Source organism: Salvia splendens, chromosome 21 (genome assembly GCF_004379255.2).
Source record: "Salvia splendens isolate huo1 chromosome 21, SspV2, whole genome shotgun sequence".
Lineage (NCBI taxonomy): Eukaryota > Viridiplantae > Streptophyta > Magnoliopsida > Lamiales > Lamiaceae > Salvia > Salvia splendens.
In genome coordinates this window covers 24,110,583-24,127,711 of record NC_056052.1, presented here as the reverse complement: position 1 = coordinate 24,127,711, position 17,129 = coordinate 24,110,583, and the positions used below count along the sequence as shown (strand labels likewise).

The 17,129-nt window shown below is 38.1% G+C and overlaps 1 protein-coding gene across 1 annotated transcript; it reads right to left on the bottom strand.

The window, feature by feature from the left end:
- Window positions 1-2,332: 2,332 nt before the first annotated feature.
- LOC121785344 (copalyl diphosphate synthase CPS1, chloroplastic) lies at window positions 2,333-6,428 on the bottom strand. Its single transcript, XM_042183726.1, has 13 exons — window positions 6,235-6,428; window positions 6,080-6,145; window positions 5,931-5,998; window positions 5,567-5,861; window positions 5,286-5,472; window positions 4,827-5,041; window positions 4,629-4,749; window positions 4,429-4,541; window positions 4,096-4,325; window positions 3,420-3,634; window positions 3,001-3,328; window positions 2,738-2,917; window positions 2,333-2,655 (listed from the first exon to the last, which is right to left on the bottom strand). Exons 1-13 carry the CDS (start codon window positions 6,335-6,337, stop codon window positions 2,434-2,436), a joined length of 2,343 nt encoding a protein of 780 aa, XP_042039660.1. The 5' UTR covers window positions 6,338-6,428; the 3' UTR covers window positions 2,333-2,433.
- Between the last annotated feature and the right edge of the window lie 10,701 nt (window positions 6,429-17,129).

Sequence of the window (17,129 nt, the reverse complement as noted above, 5' to 3'; positions counted from 1 at the left end):
TTTTCTATTCTCATTTTTTTTATAGTACTCCTTCTATTAATGAATAGGAGTCATGTTTTACTATTTTTTACTGTCGATGAATAGGAATCTCAGTTCATTTTTACTATAAATGATATATAGGTCTCACATTTTACTAACTCAATCTACTCTTATTTTATTTAAAACTAATATATATAAGTGAGACTCATATTTCACTAACTTTTACTCACCAATTTTTCCTTACATTTTTTAAATCTCGCGCCGAAAAGAATGGGACTCTTATGACGGAGGGAGTATTTATTCACTCCGTCTCTTAAATTTTCCACACTTTGACTAGACACAAGTTTTAAGAAATGTAATGAAAAGTTAGTTGAAAAAGTTAGTGGAGAGTGTGAGTTGGAATGAGTTAGTGTAATATGAGGTTCACTACAAAAAAAATGGAAAAAATTGAAATGTGACAAATTTTATGGGACAAATGAAAATAAAAAATGTGACAAAATTTAAGTGACGGAGTAGGAGGAGGTACATATTATTTGACAATATGTCTGAATTTGCGGATCTTTTATCAGACCGCTTCTTTTATATCCATTTATTTATTACATATATGACTGACAATTTTTGACACGACACGATAACACGACACGAACCGGCACGAAATTAATGGGTTTGGGTCAGAGCTTATTGGATTCGTGTCCTTATCGGGTCGACCCATTAAGGACACGAAAATTTCGTGTCGTGTTCATGTCGTGTTCGTGTCGGGTTCGTGTTATCCGTTAACAATACGTGTTCGTGTCGGGTTCGTGTTATCCGTTAACAAATAATATTTTAATATTATTATTTCTTATTATTTTCATTTTTCAATATTTATTAAATTGACTCTCATAGTCTCATATGGTCATATCTCATTTAAATCATTTAAATATTTAATCACTTTCCGATACGTGTTGTTATCGTGTCGTGTTGACCCGAAATGGTTCGTGTCGTTAATGGGTTCGTGTCGTGTTCGTGTCTGAGGGTAGCGGGTAGTGTTCGTGTTTGGGGTTTTCTTAACAGGTCGTGTTCGTGTTTGTTGTTACCGTGTCGACACGATAACGACCCGACACGCACAATTTGCCACCCCTAATTACATATGGCCTACTGCCTTTTTTCATTCTTACACGATTCTATTTTTATAGCTAGTATATGTATTTGACTTTTAAACATGGTGAGATAAGATATTCTATAACATGCATTTCATGTTTTCTACTATACAGTCAAAGTAATGATTTCAAATTTATTAATAAGGCCTGTTCCGGTAACAAATTTTAGAAATCATAAGATTCTGCGTAATTAATGAAGATGTCTATGCTTCGATGATCTCATTCAAGTGTAATTTATTTGGGTATATAGGCAAATTTATACTATGTTTTTGGGTAATTGTTAAGAAGTTACGTGTATATATTAATTATTTCTTGATTTGATTATATTTATCGTACATCCAAAGAAAATAACTGTTCTCATATCTAATTATTAATTGAGAAAATCCCATAACCAGTGAACAGTAGATCCCATTCACGCAGAAAAATATCTATATATGGACTTGAGGCGCTTCAAACTAGAATTTTAATTTCACCATTATCTTACCATGATTTGTACTAGCACCATTCATGTTCCACACACATTCAGTGTTAGTTTTTTTTATATATTTAGTTTGATTTTAATACATTAAAAATCATTATAAAAAATTTTAATTTTATAAAATTCATAAAAATCAAAGCTCGATTTGCTATTTTATTCATATATTTGAAGTTATAGAGAAAACTAGCAAATCGAACTTTGATTTTTATGAAATTTGTGAAATTAAAATTTTTCAATAACATTTTTTAATGTATTAGAACCAAACTAAATATACAACGCAAAACGAATAAAATCGCATGTCGAACAAAGACGGGTGCTCGCATAAAAAGCTCACATAAGTTACATAGCATATCATTTCCCATAGATAATTAAACATCAAATTAATATGTACAAAATACATCAAAATTATATCACATACTAGTAAGACCATATTTTTACATAATTATATACACATAGAAAAATACCACATAAAATGATAAAATTTTGATCCCAAAGTTGCGCGCCACATGATAACTTACTTATCTTTGTTTGCTGCGTTTAATTCTTATAAAGGGCTTTAAGAATAGCCTTTTAAGCCTAACTGCAACTTTATGGGCCACGTTTAATTCATATAGTGGGCTTTTTAGTGGGCCTGTTAAGCATGAAACATTTCATGGGTTTTATTTTTATTTCACATTTTCAATGACAACTAACAAAGTCCATTTCTCATAATCCAATCAAAATACTTTTGTAGACGTAAAAAAACATAAATGTTTATTTTGATTGCACTTATTTATACAAAATAATAAACGATTATGTGACATTTCTTTCCCGATCAAGGGCGATATAAACAACTATTCACTCGACTGGTTCGAAAAGCACTTTAAACATGTGGGTATCAATAGTGTCGGCAGCATGATATGCTCTGTAATAATAAGTCTTGGCAACTGCCATAAACGTTTTCTTGATATTTCTGTTGATGCCCCCTGATTTCTCAAGCACCAATTTCACCAGCAGCTGCATGTCTTGTTCAAGTTCCTTATTTTTTATGGCTGCGTTATGCCCATCTCCTCCCATCTCCTATAATCACAACATGTATATATCAACAACAAGTTCATTATTGCCTTTTATATGCATAATAATGTGTCTGTTTGAGATCTACCTTTTGTGTTTGAATCAGAGAAAGCTGGTGACAGATTTTGGTGGTTAGGTTGGAGAGAGTTTTGTAGTCGTTGTGCGAGAGTATCTCTTCCCTATGGCCCGCGCAGATGTTCAATGTGTTGGTTAGGAGCTCTGCATCGTCTGCTTTACCATCTTGCAGCTTCGTTAGCCACACGCTCCACTGTAAATGGAAGAAACTATTTTATACAAGTAACTTAGGACTAATGCACTATATAAAATATTACTCCAGTAGTAATTACTCACCGCGGTTTTCAACTGGCGTTTGGTGTATCGGTTGAATCCCCCGAGGAACTGAGTGAGGGTCGCCACAACCATGCTCGCGGCCCCATCTTCTTTCTCCCCACTGTTTATGCTGCCAAGCTCATTCAAAAGGCTTTGTTTCTCCTCAAACGATCTAGTTTCGTTGTTGAAGAAAGAAGTGATCATCGTAGAAATGACGTGTGATTTGGCCCACGCCATTCTCTCGTTGGTCCTCTCGAGCTCGAAGATGCTCGAGGCTGCCAGGAAGTAATAAAGGAGAAGTTCCTTCCTGCTTATCCCGAATTCTTCGATTCCGCAGCTCTCGTACCATCTGCTCAATCCAATGTTAATGATATCTGAGTTAGTGATTAGTTAACAAAAGAAAGTGTAATCACAGAATTAATTTGTGAATTGGGGCATACTCTTGCATGTAGATCCATTCGAATTGATGTTGCGCTTGGCATCTCTTGAAATCAGTCTTGGCTAGGTCGTGATACGTGTCGTTGCTGATCTCCGGCATCCTGTATAGTGTCTTTCCGATCCATGCATCGCCGGAGCCGGCGTAGTACTGGATGTAGTACTTGGCCTCCACACGAGGTAGGGTAGCGAGCCATGGCATCTCTAGCCCCAACTTTATCTGTAGTTTAATTATATTTATTAATGAATCCAAGGTATGAGTAACGTTGAAAAGTTACACTATTCACGTTCTTTTTATCACTTTAACACTTGCATAAAAAAAATTTATAATCGTAAAAAATACCACATGGCGTGCTTTGATTGGATGCTCTTAAATGTTGCAGCGTGAGAGCATGCCACTACGTGCTCAAGAAGAGTCAATGCACATGGCCTAGTGACGGTCTATGCCTATGGGACACAGTAATTAAAAAAAATTGAAGTATTTTAATTTTTGTATCATATGGAGTATCTAATATGGAGTAGTATTTTTTAAAATTATATCATTAAAATAACTAAATTTGAAAATTTTTGTTCTTGGATCTTAAATTCTATAACTATAGCATCTCTCTCCTATAATACTAATTATCTTTGATGGAAAATTGTAGTAGAAAATATAAATGATAGTGAAAGAGTGATGGATACCTCATCAGGCAAATGCTTGGATATAACCCATTTATCCAAAATCAGATTATCAGCTAACTTTTCTTTCAAGAAATCGTAGGCAAATTTGGCTGCATCTTCCAAGATCTCCTCTCCGGGGAACCGGAGTTGAGAAGCTCTGTAAAGATTGTATATCGGAGAAGGTGACTCGATCATCTGCCCGCCGTAGCATGAGAATTTGCCATCTTTCTGCTTGAAATTCCTCAGAACATCTGTGTAGACCAAAAAATAATTAATTAATTAATTTAATTACTTGAATGAAAATAAGAAGATTAATAATCAGTACTAGTTGATAATTAAACATGTAGTACATACTTGGATCAACATCATATCCATGCATTCTGAGAAGCCTCACTCCCATGGATGTATCGTCAACATCACAAAACTCAGATTCTCTCCCACTGAAAACCCCCTTATCTGTCCAGAACCTGCAATTCAAATTGATAATTAATTTAATTTTCTAATCATTTTATTAAAAATGTTAATTAATTTAAATTAAGTTCATGTATGTATACTTGTGGATGTGGCTTAAGCATTCAGCAATCTCCGGCTCGAAAAAGCGAGAAATCCCGAGGCGCTGCAGCCGGTCGATCGCCCAGAGTCTTCCGAACACATCGACGGGATAAGTGTGTGGCGCTGCAGAGTAATTAACCAAATAATTAGAACTAAAATTAGAATAATTAATTAATTATAATGTACTAGTATTTAATTACCTCCTCCATTGAAAGTGTCTACAGTGTTTTTGATAAATTTGTAGCATTTTTTATCTTTGGTTTGCATGAATGCAAAGGCGGTGGAGGAGGGAGAGGTGAGGAAGGAACCGTCAGCTGACTGCAGTTTCAAAAGTTTGTCCCAATCCAAATTTTCTAAGCCTTCCAAACTGAATAATAATGATGTTGGTATTTTGTGCATTATCTCAAGTGGAATCCTGCAATGGAAAATAGACATTTGAATTTAATTAAATATAGCAGCCATGTAGTACTAACTTTTAGTGTATGGAAAGTTCTATAAGGCGAGTAAATTGACCCAACATACAACCATTTTCTTCCTACTTGTAATTGTTTATTCTACCTGCTACTATTTTAAATTCCACCTGTGACATCTTAATTTAAAGTAATATATCTGTTAATTTCTTATAATAATATTGAATTATGATTAGGTTAACGTTTAACCTTTTCAACTTTTGTTCTCTGGTGTGATAAACCTCGTGCACTGCGGGCGCGTCGTAAGGAAGATCTTCGATACCCATGCCCTTGGCCTTTTGAAGCAGCGCCGGAAACACGACTTCGAAACCACACGTCATGTGCTCCTCATTACCCTCCGTGAGCTTATCAACATTCTCTCTGATGTACGTCACTCCTATAATCAAGTAACGCCAAACACATTTCATCATTAAAAATAAAAAAAATATATAATAAAGTGTTTTTAATGATAAATTGAACGGGCTTCCTACCTCTTTTGACCTTGTTATCGTGAACATTCCACGATCTCAAGGCTACGACACATGCAATGGTGTTGACGAGGCGATCATAGACACAGAAAAGCTTCTGATCGCCCCAAGATCCATCCTGGAGTTGGTTCTGCACGATCCACTCCAGGCTGGAGGGGAACTCTGGGGCGTCACGTCCCCCCAGGTCCTTGATCATCGCCACCCACGCTGTATCATAGGGCGACACGCTTATGCGCCCGTCTCCGGTCGTCTTCAACAACGTTCTGATGTATTCAATCGGATCCTCAATATTGTTAACCTACAAGAAAATAACTAATTAATATTTTTAAATAAATAAGTTGTAATGTTTTTTAATGCTAGTAGTTACCGCATCATGGCCTTGATTCACAGTGGAATCGTCGTGATCTTGCACCTGTGGAGCATCTACTGTTGCAACTGTAAATTGAAAATCCAAATCAGTAATTATATACATGTATGTATTAAATATTTTAAATGATAAGCTAGTTTATAATTTACCTGCAACTACTTTTGAATTGAGTTGGTAAGTGAGAGAGAGGCTTTTAGTGCTGCTCATCCATGCATCTGCCAAAATTAAAATAGATAAATTATTTATTACTAAAAATTGTCCATTTATATTAGATGATATATAGATACCGGAACATAGAACTTACTGGTGGCGAAACATTCCGGCAAGGGAAGCTTAGCCGAGGACGATGGAATTCTACGGCCGGCCGCCGGAGAGAGGCTGAGGGTTGTAGAGGAAAGAGAGGCCATTCAGATTTTTTAAGAGATTAATTGAATGGAAATGTGGGAAGAAAAATCTAAGGAATATTTGTTGCTTGCCGATATGCAGTAGCATGGAGATTAGGTGTATATATAGTAAATGCATATATACAGATGAGAAGCGACTGGAAAAAAAACAATTTATCACAATTTGACTTGAACATTCTTTTATCGGCAGATTTAATTGAATTCAATATATTTTATGTGTCTATTTGGAATCTGATATTTTTTCTAGCTACGCTACACGACACATTAGAATTTTAAACAAACACTAGGAAAATTATATTTCCTGGCAATATTATTTAATCCATCAGGTTGGACTTGTCTTGTTAAAATACTCCATTTTATTCAACAGTGCCGAAAACTTTGTCTTGGATAATTATTTAATTAACAATTCGTAAACTTGCTGGGATGATATTTGAACAGTCATGTTGAATATTGTCATTTTTATATAATGTCGGGATTATCTATATTCAATTACTGCTTTGTAACTACTATGTACTTATAAAATAATGGCAAAGTGGTTCAATAATTATACTTTTATATATATATATATATATATATATATATATATATATATATGGAATATTTATGATTCTTCAGGCGGCTGACGTACATAAGAGCATCCACTATAGGCGAGGCGTGCCTATAGCCCCGGAGGGGGCGATTCTGGGGCGGCCTATAGTGGGAGGCACGTCCGCCCCGGGGCGGACGAAAAAAGTGGGGCGGACGCACTTTCGGCAGATAGGGAGCGAGGACAGGGCGATGGAGGGGTGGCGAGGTGATAGGCGCGCCGGCCTATAGCGGGGCGGTGCCCTGAGCGCCTATTCCGGGGCGGACTTCCGATTTTTTTTTTAATTCAATTTAATTTATCTATAAATACACCTCATTCCTCTCATTATTTTCACACCATTCCACCTCTCCCTTACACATATTTTCTCTCACTAGAATTTGTGGTCTGAAATGGACGATTTATGGAACGACGCGTGGAATTCTCTGATCCAAGAGGTGCAGTACGAGGCCGAGGAAGAGGAAGCGGCGCGAACGGCGGAACGCACGAGGGAAGTGGCGGAGGGCGCGATCCTTCGTGCGATTATTCGTCGGCGGACCATCCGACGAGACCATAGCGGAGCGCACTAGCGTCTAATGGCAGACTACTTTGTGGATAACCCCCGTTATCCACCCGAGATTTTTTGCCGGCGATTCAGAATGTCGCAACCCCTCTTCAACCATATAGCGACGAAATTCGCGGAGCGTTACCGGTGCTTCACCCTCCGGAGTGATTGCATTGGCCGGATCAGGCTGTCTACGCTTCAGAAGTGCACCGCTGCAATCCGGCAGCTTGCATACGCTGGACCAGCTGATATGTTCGACGAATACCTACAGATGGGTGAGACGACTAGCCTCACGGTGCTTAGGCAGTTTTGTAAGGGGATTTGGGAAATATTTGGTGGGGAGTTCCTACGAAAGCCCACCCCTGCTGAGTGTCAAAGTCTGTTGGATATGCATGGTTCGGTCCACGGTTTCCCAGGAATATTAGGAAGAATCGATTGCATGCGTTGGGAGTGGAAGAACTGCCCGGTGGCGTGGAAAGGCCAGTTCACAACTGGATTCAAAAGCAAACATCCATCGATGATTCTGGAAGCCGTTGCTGGCTACCGCTTGCAGATCTGGCATGCATATTTCGGTGTTGCCGGCTCGAACAACGACATCAATGTTTTTCAGTCATCGCCGCTCTTCAATGACGAGTACCGGGGCGAGGGTCCAGAAATCAGCTTCGTAGCCAACGACACGCAGTACAGTAGGGGATACTATTTGGCAGATGGGATATATCCTCGGTGGCCCGTATTCGTCAAGACAATTCGCCAACCGGTAGGACCGAAGAAACAATACTTTGCGTGGAAACAAGAGGGTGCTAGGAAGGATGTTGAGCGAGCTTTTGGTGTCCTCCAAGCGCGATGGGCCATTATACGGTGCCCGACACGAGTTTGGCACGAAGATGATGTCGCAAATATTATGTTAGCATATATCATATTGCATAATATGATAATAAAATATGAAGGATTTGCGGCAGAGCGCTGGGCACCGGAAGAGGGCGCAAGTACAAGTAACGGTTTCGCCTCCGTGCCGATCCAGATGGGCGTACCACGGAGCAATGAATATTTGATCCAACGTTTCAGTGATATGCGCAGGAGCACAGCACATACCACACTCCCGGCCGATTTGGTTGAAGAAGTTTGGGCACGTATCGGAGGTGCCGACGCAGTTTGATCACTATTATGATGTTTAATATATTAATATTTCGTTGTATAATTTTACCCCCACTTTAATACGACGAAAATGTAGTGTTTAATTTTAATTTCTTCACTTATAGCCGTTTTTTATAATTACGTTTAGTCCGATAAATTTAATTACTTATAATTGGATTAAAATTAAAATGAAAATTGGTTATAAAATTTTGGGGCTATTAGAAGTGTCCGCCTATAGTGGCGGAAACAAAAATTTGGGGCTATGGACAAAAAAATTGGAGCTGTGGATAAAAAAATGAGTGGGGCTATTGGGGAAGACAACCTATAGTGGATGCTCTAAGTACATTACATTCAATTGATCTAAATCAAACTACACATATATTTAATTTTAAAATATTCTTTTAAAAAAAATAACACTACTTGGCTTTGAAAAAATTGAATTCCATATCAGTCCAATAGTAGTAGTTAGTAATTTATGTAGAGGTTATGATCGCCCCATTTTATTTATTTATTTATAACTATTTAAATTAATATATTTATTAATTACTAAAATCTAATAAAATTTACTAAATCGTTATTACTATAGCTAATACTAAAGTAAAAATAAAAACTGTAGTAAAAATTTAAAAATGCCATGATTTTTTGTAAGTAGATTATAAGATGATGGTATGAAAATTTACACAACATGCGTTTGTATTTTGAAACAATACGCAAGAGTATCAATATTTTAAAATCTGCCGTTGTTGACTACCTACACTTTGTGAGTGGTAAGTCGAAATATATGTCAATAATTTGGTTAGACTGTAACTAAGTCATACAAATAAGCGGAAAGTATATGACTCCTACTTTTTTTTATTGTGCAACTTTGAACTATTGCAATTCAATTTCCATTCAAGTCGTGGGCATAGTGGTTTACTTGAATTAGCTGGACCTGGCATTTATTTTTAGGTTTTAAAACAACAATGGTCAATAGTGGGGACTGACTATTCTACCAGGCACTAGCTATGCCTATTAGAAATGTTTCCAGCGGACAATTCGTTACTATTAGGATTTTCATTACTCCATTTTCTAAAATTTTCTAATTTCTAGTAATCGGCGAGATTTTTGTTGCGTGGAGTCCTATCAACTACTACCATTTTTGTATGAATAAAATTGAAATACCCTCTCTGTCCCATTAAATATGAAGTATGGAGTATTTGTTTCTTTATTAATATTTTCATTTCATAAAAATATGTGCATTTAAAATGCCACGAAAATTAATGCACAATTGTTAAAGTAAAAATACGAGGAGAAGAGTAGTTAGGGCATCCACAATGGGACGCTCGATGGCACGCCCGATGCGTGCCATCGTCCGCACCATTGTGGATGCCCGCCATCGTCCGCGCCCTACGCCCACGCCTGATTCATCGTCCGCGGTTGAAGCGCGGACGATAGGCCATCGTCCGCGCCATCGGACGCCCCATTGCGGGATCGGCGGACGATGGTCGCGGACGATGCCACGCGTTTTTTTTTTCTATTTAAACCTTGTTTCTCATTCACTTGTTCATACGAACATCTCGCCTCTCTCGTTTCGCTCCTTTCTCATATTTCTACCTATCTCACATACCAAAATGAACCACGAAGATGACACCACTAGTTCTAGCTCCTCAGAGTCGGGTAGTTCACTCTCGAAGACCTCGACAGCCTTAGATGCAGCTGTTGAAGAGGCCATGGCAGAATGCTTACTCGAGCTGCAGCGCGAGGAGGCGGCGGCGGCGGCGGAGCAGATCCGCAAGCGTATTCGACGTCGGACGTCTGTCCGACGCGACCACGCGGCAACTCACCAACGTCTGGTTGAAAACTATTTTGCCGATCAACCACGGTGGGGACCGACTGTTTTCCGCCAGAGGTTTAGAATGCCGCGTTACCTATTTCTCAGCATTGTCCGGACGTTGTCGTCACGTGATGAATACTTCACGTATCGGGAAGACGACATCGGCAGACCCGGCCTTACACCGTTGCAAAAGTGCACGGCTGCACTCCGTCAGTTGGTATACGGCACCACGACGGACATTTTCGACGAGTACCTCCACGTCGGGGAGACAACATGCCGGGAGTGCTTGAAGAGATTTTGTAGGGGAGTTGTGGAGGCCTACGGCGACACATATTTGTGCAAGCCGACTGCCGCTGATTGCTTGGGCCTAATGAAGAAGCACAAGACGGTGCACGACTTTCCTGGGATGCTAGGGAGCATCGACTATATGCACTGGGGGTGGAAGAATTGTCCGACGGCGTGGAGAGGCCAATTCACTAGAGGATACAAGGGCAGCCACCCGTGACCCGACTTTGATCCTCGAAGTCGTCGCTGACCATCGGTTCTGGATCTGGCATGCGTACTTCGGCGTAGCTGGGTCGAACAACGACATCAACGTCCTCAACTCCTCCACCCTCTTCGCCGAGCAATGCAACGGCAACGGCAACGGCCCGGCCATCGAGTTCACTTCCAACATGCGCCGATACCACATGGGGTACTACTTGGCCGATGGCATATACCCACGGTGGCCTGTTTTTCTCAAGACGATCAGCTGCCCGATGGGTGAGAAGAGGGTTTTATTTGTGCAAAAGCAGGAGTCGGCGCGGAAGGATGTCGAGCGGGCATTTGGTGTGCTCCGATCACGGTGGGTCGTTGTGAGAGGGCCGACTCGTCTTTGGTTCAAGGAAATCATCGCCGACATCATGTATGCGTGCATTATCATGCACAACATGATAGTCGAGTATGAAGGTGAGAGCATCACCGAGTGGAACGATGATGACGGTGCATCTAGCTCGTCCAGCACGGCGACCGAGCCCCCCGCTAGAGGATTGCCGTCGGGCTTCGACGAAGTTCTAGCTAAACAGGCCTCAATGCGCAACCAACAAGACCATGCGCAACTCATGAATTACATGATTGAAGAAGTGTGGGCCCGTAACCGCCGTCGTTGAGTTTGCGTATTTTTTTTAATTCGTATTGTAATGTATTAATTTTTATATATGAAATGAAGTTTTTTCCCAATTTTTTGTTATTTAAATATTTCAAATAAAATAAAATGCATTGGGCGCACCTTGGGGCGCCCCATTGCAGGTGGGGGTAGGAGGATAAAACTGCTGATGTGGCGCGCCATAGGGCGCGCTTTATGGCGCCCCATTGTGGATGCCCTTAAAGTAGTGTTAGTGGATAGTGACCCACATTATTATTAGTTTTTAAATAAATTGATGTATGTGGAACGGATGGAGTATGTAACTTTATGTAGAGTTATTTTATGTGTTGAGTGGAAAGAGAAAATTATAAAAATAATACTCCCTCCGTCCCGCACTACTTGCACTTATTTCCTTTCTGGACGTCCCAAGTTATTTGCACTCTTTCCATTTTTAGTAACAATTTATACCTACAGCCGTAATTGTTGACTTTGTCTATCACCCATTCATTAATCTCCGTGCCCAAAAAGAAATGTGCGAGTAGTGCGGGACGGATGGAGTATTATTTATAAAAAATATATTATTTTAAATGAGATATTACTAGCTATATAGGAAAATGAATCGCTTTTAATAGGAGGGAGAATTTTATTTATTTGCTACAATGAGCTTAGCCGGATAAATATGTAATATTCAACAAAGATAGGCGTTTAGTATCCTGGAAGGTGTGACACAGTTTAAATTGATTTGATGGACTGTCGGAACTCTATCTCCATGTGATATATCTATCCAACGTCAAATGATTAATGAATGCTTGGTTTGCAAAATTATATGGAGTATCAAAATTTACCCTTTTTCAGAATCCACAAAAAAATTTTCTATTTACCTTCTTCGAGCTTGGATCCCCTGTGTACTCACCTACCAATTTTTTCTAAAAAAAATTAATATTATATTTATAAATAAAATATTGGGATCACAGCACCCTTGTGACTCCTCCACAGGGATCCATAAGCTGAGTGACACTCATTAGTTATAATATGATCGGTGGTGCAGTTAAATCGGTTGAGTTATAATCAAACAAATTAACAGTCAACTGAAATGTCTTTCAATAAACATAACCAGAACCTAACCGATTAGAGAAACCTGTTATCTGCCGTAATTAATTAATTAAAACGAAATAAATTTTGAAACTACATCTGTGTGAATTAATTAATTATAACCACATTTCATCTCCCTTCTTTTGTTGAGAAGCGATGTGGGATGAATCTCTATCACTTTTTTCTTTTTGTCAAAATCCACACAAGGAATACATTAGTGTGCTTCTGATAACTTTTGTGAAAGTCTTAAAAACAAACTGCTTCATTGCTATAAGATGCAACTCAAGGAGCTTTTAATTGACACAATAAATTAAATCATTAATGTTTAATTGTTATTTGGGATTTCGGAAGTGTTTACAATTGCTAACTTTCAAAAGCCATCAATCCTACATATTTTAGATCCAAAGATACCTTTACTAATACTCTATATATATATATATCAAAGCCATTTTTAATATCAAGTGGATCAGAAGATTATACGTGCTAATCTAATCAAATTAGCTAGAGGTGATTTATAGTATTGTTTAACGTTTTAGTTAATTAATTTGGATGCTTACATGAACTTTCATATATTACAGTTTTAGATTTTTTTTTCATGAATATGTATAAATTCACATTTTAATTACCATATTATTTTCAGACTATTGAACTTGTCTTATCGTGTTTTGAACAATGAACATAGTATGTGAATTAATTCTAGCATGTCCTATTAGATGAGACGACTTTTAGGCTTTTAGCTGGAACCAGGAGCGGACGCAGAAATAAATCACGATAAGGGCTGTGATTTCTAAAATTTGTTGTAAAATATATTTTTGGGTATTTTAGATTATTTATAGGGGCTTTTACATGTTAATTAGCATTAAATTTAGATAAATTTTAAAAATTTACAAAAGAAAAAGGTTAAAATTTAATTTTAATAAGGGCTTTAGCCCCACCCCCATTGTACATGGGTCCGCCCCTGGCTGGAACTGTTAATTGAATAGAATAGAAACATGAAAATTGAGGAGTATTCATTACTGGGATATTTTTTCATCTCAAAATTTTTTAAATAAAATTTTAAGAGACTTTGGAGATGCTTTATTCCGACCGGTAAGAATTACACAAAATTCTACATTGAATAGTCACGAATAGCAGTTAAATCAATAAATTAATTAACCAGTAGGAATTGCACAAAATTCTACATTGAATAGTCACGAAGAGCAAATCAATAAATTAATTAGAGAAATATATCTTATATAGACTTGACTATTTAAGTCCAGCTTAAAAGTAAACCATCCGTCCCATAAAAATATGTGCATTTTCCATTTTCGTTCGTCCTACAAAAATATGTGCATCCAATTTTAAGAAAATTATATCAATTTAATAGTATAGGTCTCACTATCCACTAACACTATTTTTACTATCATTCTTCTCCTCTCTTTTACTTTACCATACTATTCTCCTCCATATCTCTTACTTTACCAATTTTGTCTTAATTCTCGTGTCATTCTCATTGTCCATATTTTAATGGGACGAAGGAAGTATTATTCAAATAATTATTTTGTTATTTTAAGTTGCCCATAATATAAAAAAATCATTTTTTTCAGTTTTGACATGCGGATCTCATATTCAGCTAGCTTTTAAACTCACGTTCCATTATAAAACGGAGTACTAAAAATGGTCATACATCCCATTTACTTTTATTCTTAAAACAAACAATTTCATAAAACTTGTGCCAAATGAAATGATTCTTTAAATAGTGGACGAATGTAAGCAATATTTTATCTGGATTGGCAAAAAAATAATTAGTGGTTTTTACCCGTCACTAGTACAAGCTGATCATGATTATTGCAATAAATTAATAAGTTGTAAGACTTGAGTAGAATATTTGATCTCCTGGATTATACATGTGATATCATCTGGAATCCCATCGGTGCCAACCCTCGAAAATTCTGCACATGGAAGTCAATTATCGGCAAAGTTGAGAAGAGACTTGCAATTTGGAAGACAAGATTGGTCATCGTTGAACCAGTTATTAACAGTCACCCAATTACTGCTCAATTAATAAAAAATTGCATATTATAGGTAATAACAGAGTCATAAACTTTTTTTGCGTTCATAATATTAAATTTTCTGTGAATCAAATCAATTTTGTATTTTCCGCTATTAGCTATGATATTCATTAGTCAACACTTACCTTTGTTTAAGCGTTGGGTCCTTAATTTTTAATTGTCCTTTGTTGAACTAGACTTAAATATGAGCTTTTCTTATAGTAATTGATTTTCTCAGCTAGTGCTTTGACTAACAAAAAAGTTTTGATGCTAATTACTACTACTAATTAACTAAACGATAGTTTTGAGAAGATAATCTATTTCGTTAAGCTATATTGGAAAAGTAATGCAGGGAACTGTAGTTTGACGACCTATGATTTAATTTAGGGAAAACCGGAAAATTGTCATATTAATTGTATTTAGAGAAAATTGTCATAATGCAGTACCATGTATATTTCAAACTCTACAAATTATATGATTTAATATTTATAATCTTACCACAAGTCTACAATGTGGAAAATCGGAGTTTTCTCCATGTTGAAAAATTCGAATTTCATGTCCTCACCAATTCCATGAAAAATTAGTCACATGGTATGGATTGAAATACTTAGATCATCCCCATCACTGCTCTTGCCAAAGAGCACGGATGTGGGTCCGGACCCACTTTTATTACTTTTTTACTCCCTGCTCTTAGACAAGAGCACAACACCTACATCTATACTCTTCCGCAAGGACATGCTCAAGGGTCCCACCATTCTATTATTCAATTTAAATAAAAATATTTCCACAATATTAAAATGCATTAAAAATACCCGGAATACTATTACAAATTACAAAAAAATTAAAAATTACATAATTAAAATCCTAAAAATAAAAAATTACATAATTAAATTCATAAAATTAAAAAAACCCACTACCCATGGCCGAATTTCGCCCAAATGTGTTTGATTAGGTCTTCTTGTAGCTCAGTGTGGGTTCAGATATCGCGCATTGTGTTTCTTGTTTTGATCCTCTCGCCCACCGTCGTATGCACACCTCGGCGTGGGGGAGACCTCGCGGTTGAGCTTTCAGCTTCATCCTCGTCGTAAAAGTTAGCCGTCATCGGTCCTTCATCAGCTATAATCATATTGCGCAAGATAATACACGTGTACATGATGTCAGAGATATTCTTAACGTACCACAGCCGAGACGGGGCCTTCACATCGGCCTTGAAGAACCCCAAAAGCTCTTTCGACGTCTTTCCGAGCAGACTGACACTGTGCAAAAAGAACCCGTCTCGGGTCTTGCGGATTGCTGAACATCTTCACGAAAGTCGACCACCTTGGATAGATACCATCGGCGAGATAGTAACCCATGTGGTATGCATTTCCGTTAACGGTGAAGTCGATCACCGGTGCTACACCATTCAAAACATAATTAAAGAGTGTTGAAGAATAGAGCATGTTCAAGTCGTTGTTGGATCCGGCAATACCGAAATATGCATGTCAAATCCATAGGCGGTAGTCGGCGACCGCTTCAAGGATAAGTGTTGGGTCGCCGCCTTTGTGGCCGCTTAAGTGTTGCCCCCTCCTAGCAGTCAAGCAATTCTCCCACTTCCAATGCATGCAGTCAATGCTGCCAAGCATACCGGAAAAACCGTGGACTGTTTCGTGAAGACGAAGCAACCGTTGACAATCATCGGTGGTGCCCGAATGGATTCCTCACCGAAAGCTGAACGAAAGCCGTCGCAAAAATTTTTAAGGCATAGGATTCCAGTTGACTCACCGACATGCAAATACTCATCGAAGAGGTCAGTTGTTTGCCTAGTAGTAAGTTGTCGGATGGCACAAGTACACTTCTGCAATGACGAGAGACTTTGCCGACCGGTTGCGTCTCTACTTGATTGAAAGTATTCAACACGGGCGGACAATGTGTTGACAATACGCATAAACAACCGTTTTGACATGCAAAAACGGTGCCGAAAGTAATCTTCCGGAAACTGCGGCTGGTCGGAAAAATAATCGGCAACGAGCCTTTCGTTGGCTCCCTCCCGGTCACGAGGGATGTAGCGACGAATTGATCTAGTTGGTCGAGGAGGAGGGGCGGGGGTAGTGGCGGCGACATAGGCTTCATAGGCGTCACGATATTGTTCATAGTATTCTTATTCTTCGCGCTCTGCTTCCACCATGATATCAGTGAAATCCATTTGAGAGGGTTTGAGTGAGAGAGGAAGATGTAGATGAGTTGTATGCAAAAATATGAATGAGAGATGAATGGGAGATGATTTGATGTAAAAAATGGATGATGAATGTGTGTATTTATAGATGATTTTGGGAATAAAAAATTATAAAAAAAAATTCAGAAAAACGGTAATAAAATGGCCATATTTTTGGGAATCTGAAAATATTTTTTTTATTTTTGGTATTATTTTCGATTTAAAAAAAATGAATTTCCAACGAATAATCCGTTGGCCAATAGAAACGCGCCACGTAGCCTG

Coding starts and splice junctions, on each gene's coding strand:
- LOC121785344 (XM_042183726.1), bottom strand. CDS start 6,337: ATGGCCTCTCTTTCCTCTACAACCCTCAGCCTCTCTCCGGCGGCCGGC. Junction 5,042..5,285: donor AGAGAACAAAAGTTGAAAAG/GTTAAACGTTAA, acceptor TTTCCATTGCAG/GATTCCACTTGAGATAATGC. Junction 4,326..4,428: donor TGGATATGATGTTGATCCAA/GTATGTACTACA, acceptor TGGTCTACACAG/ATGTTCTGAGGAATTTCAAG.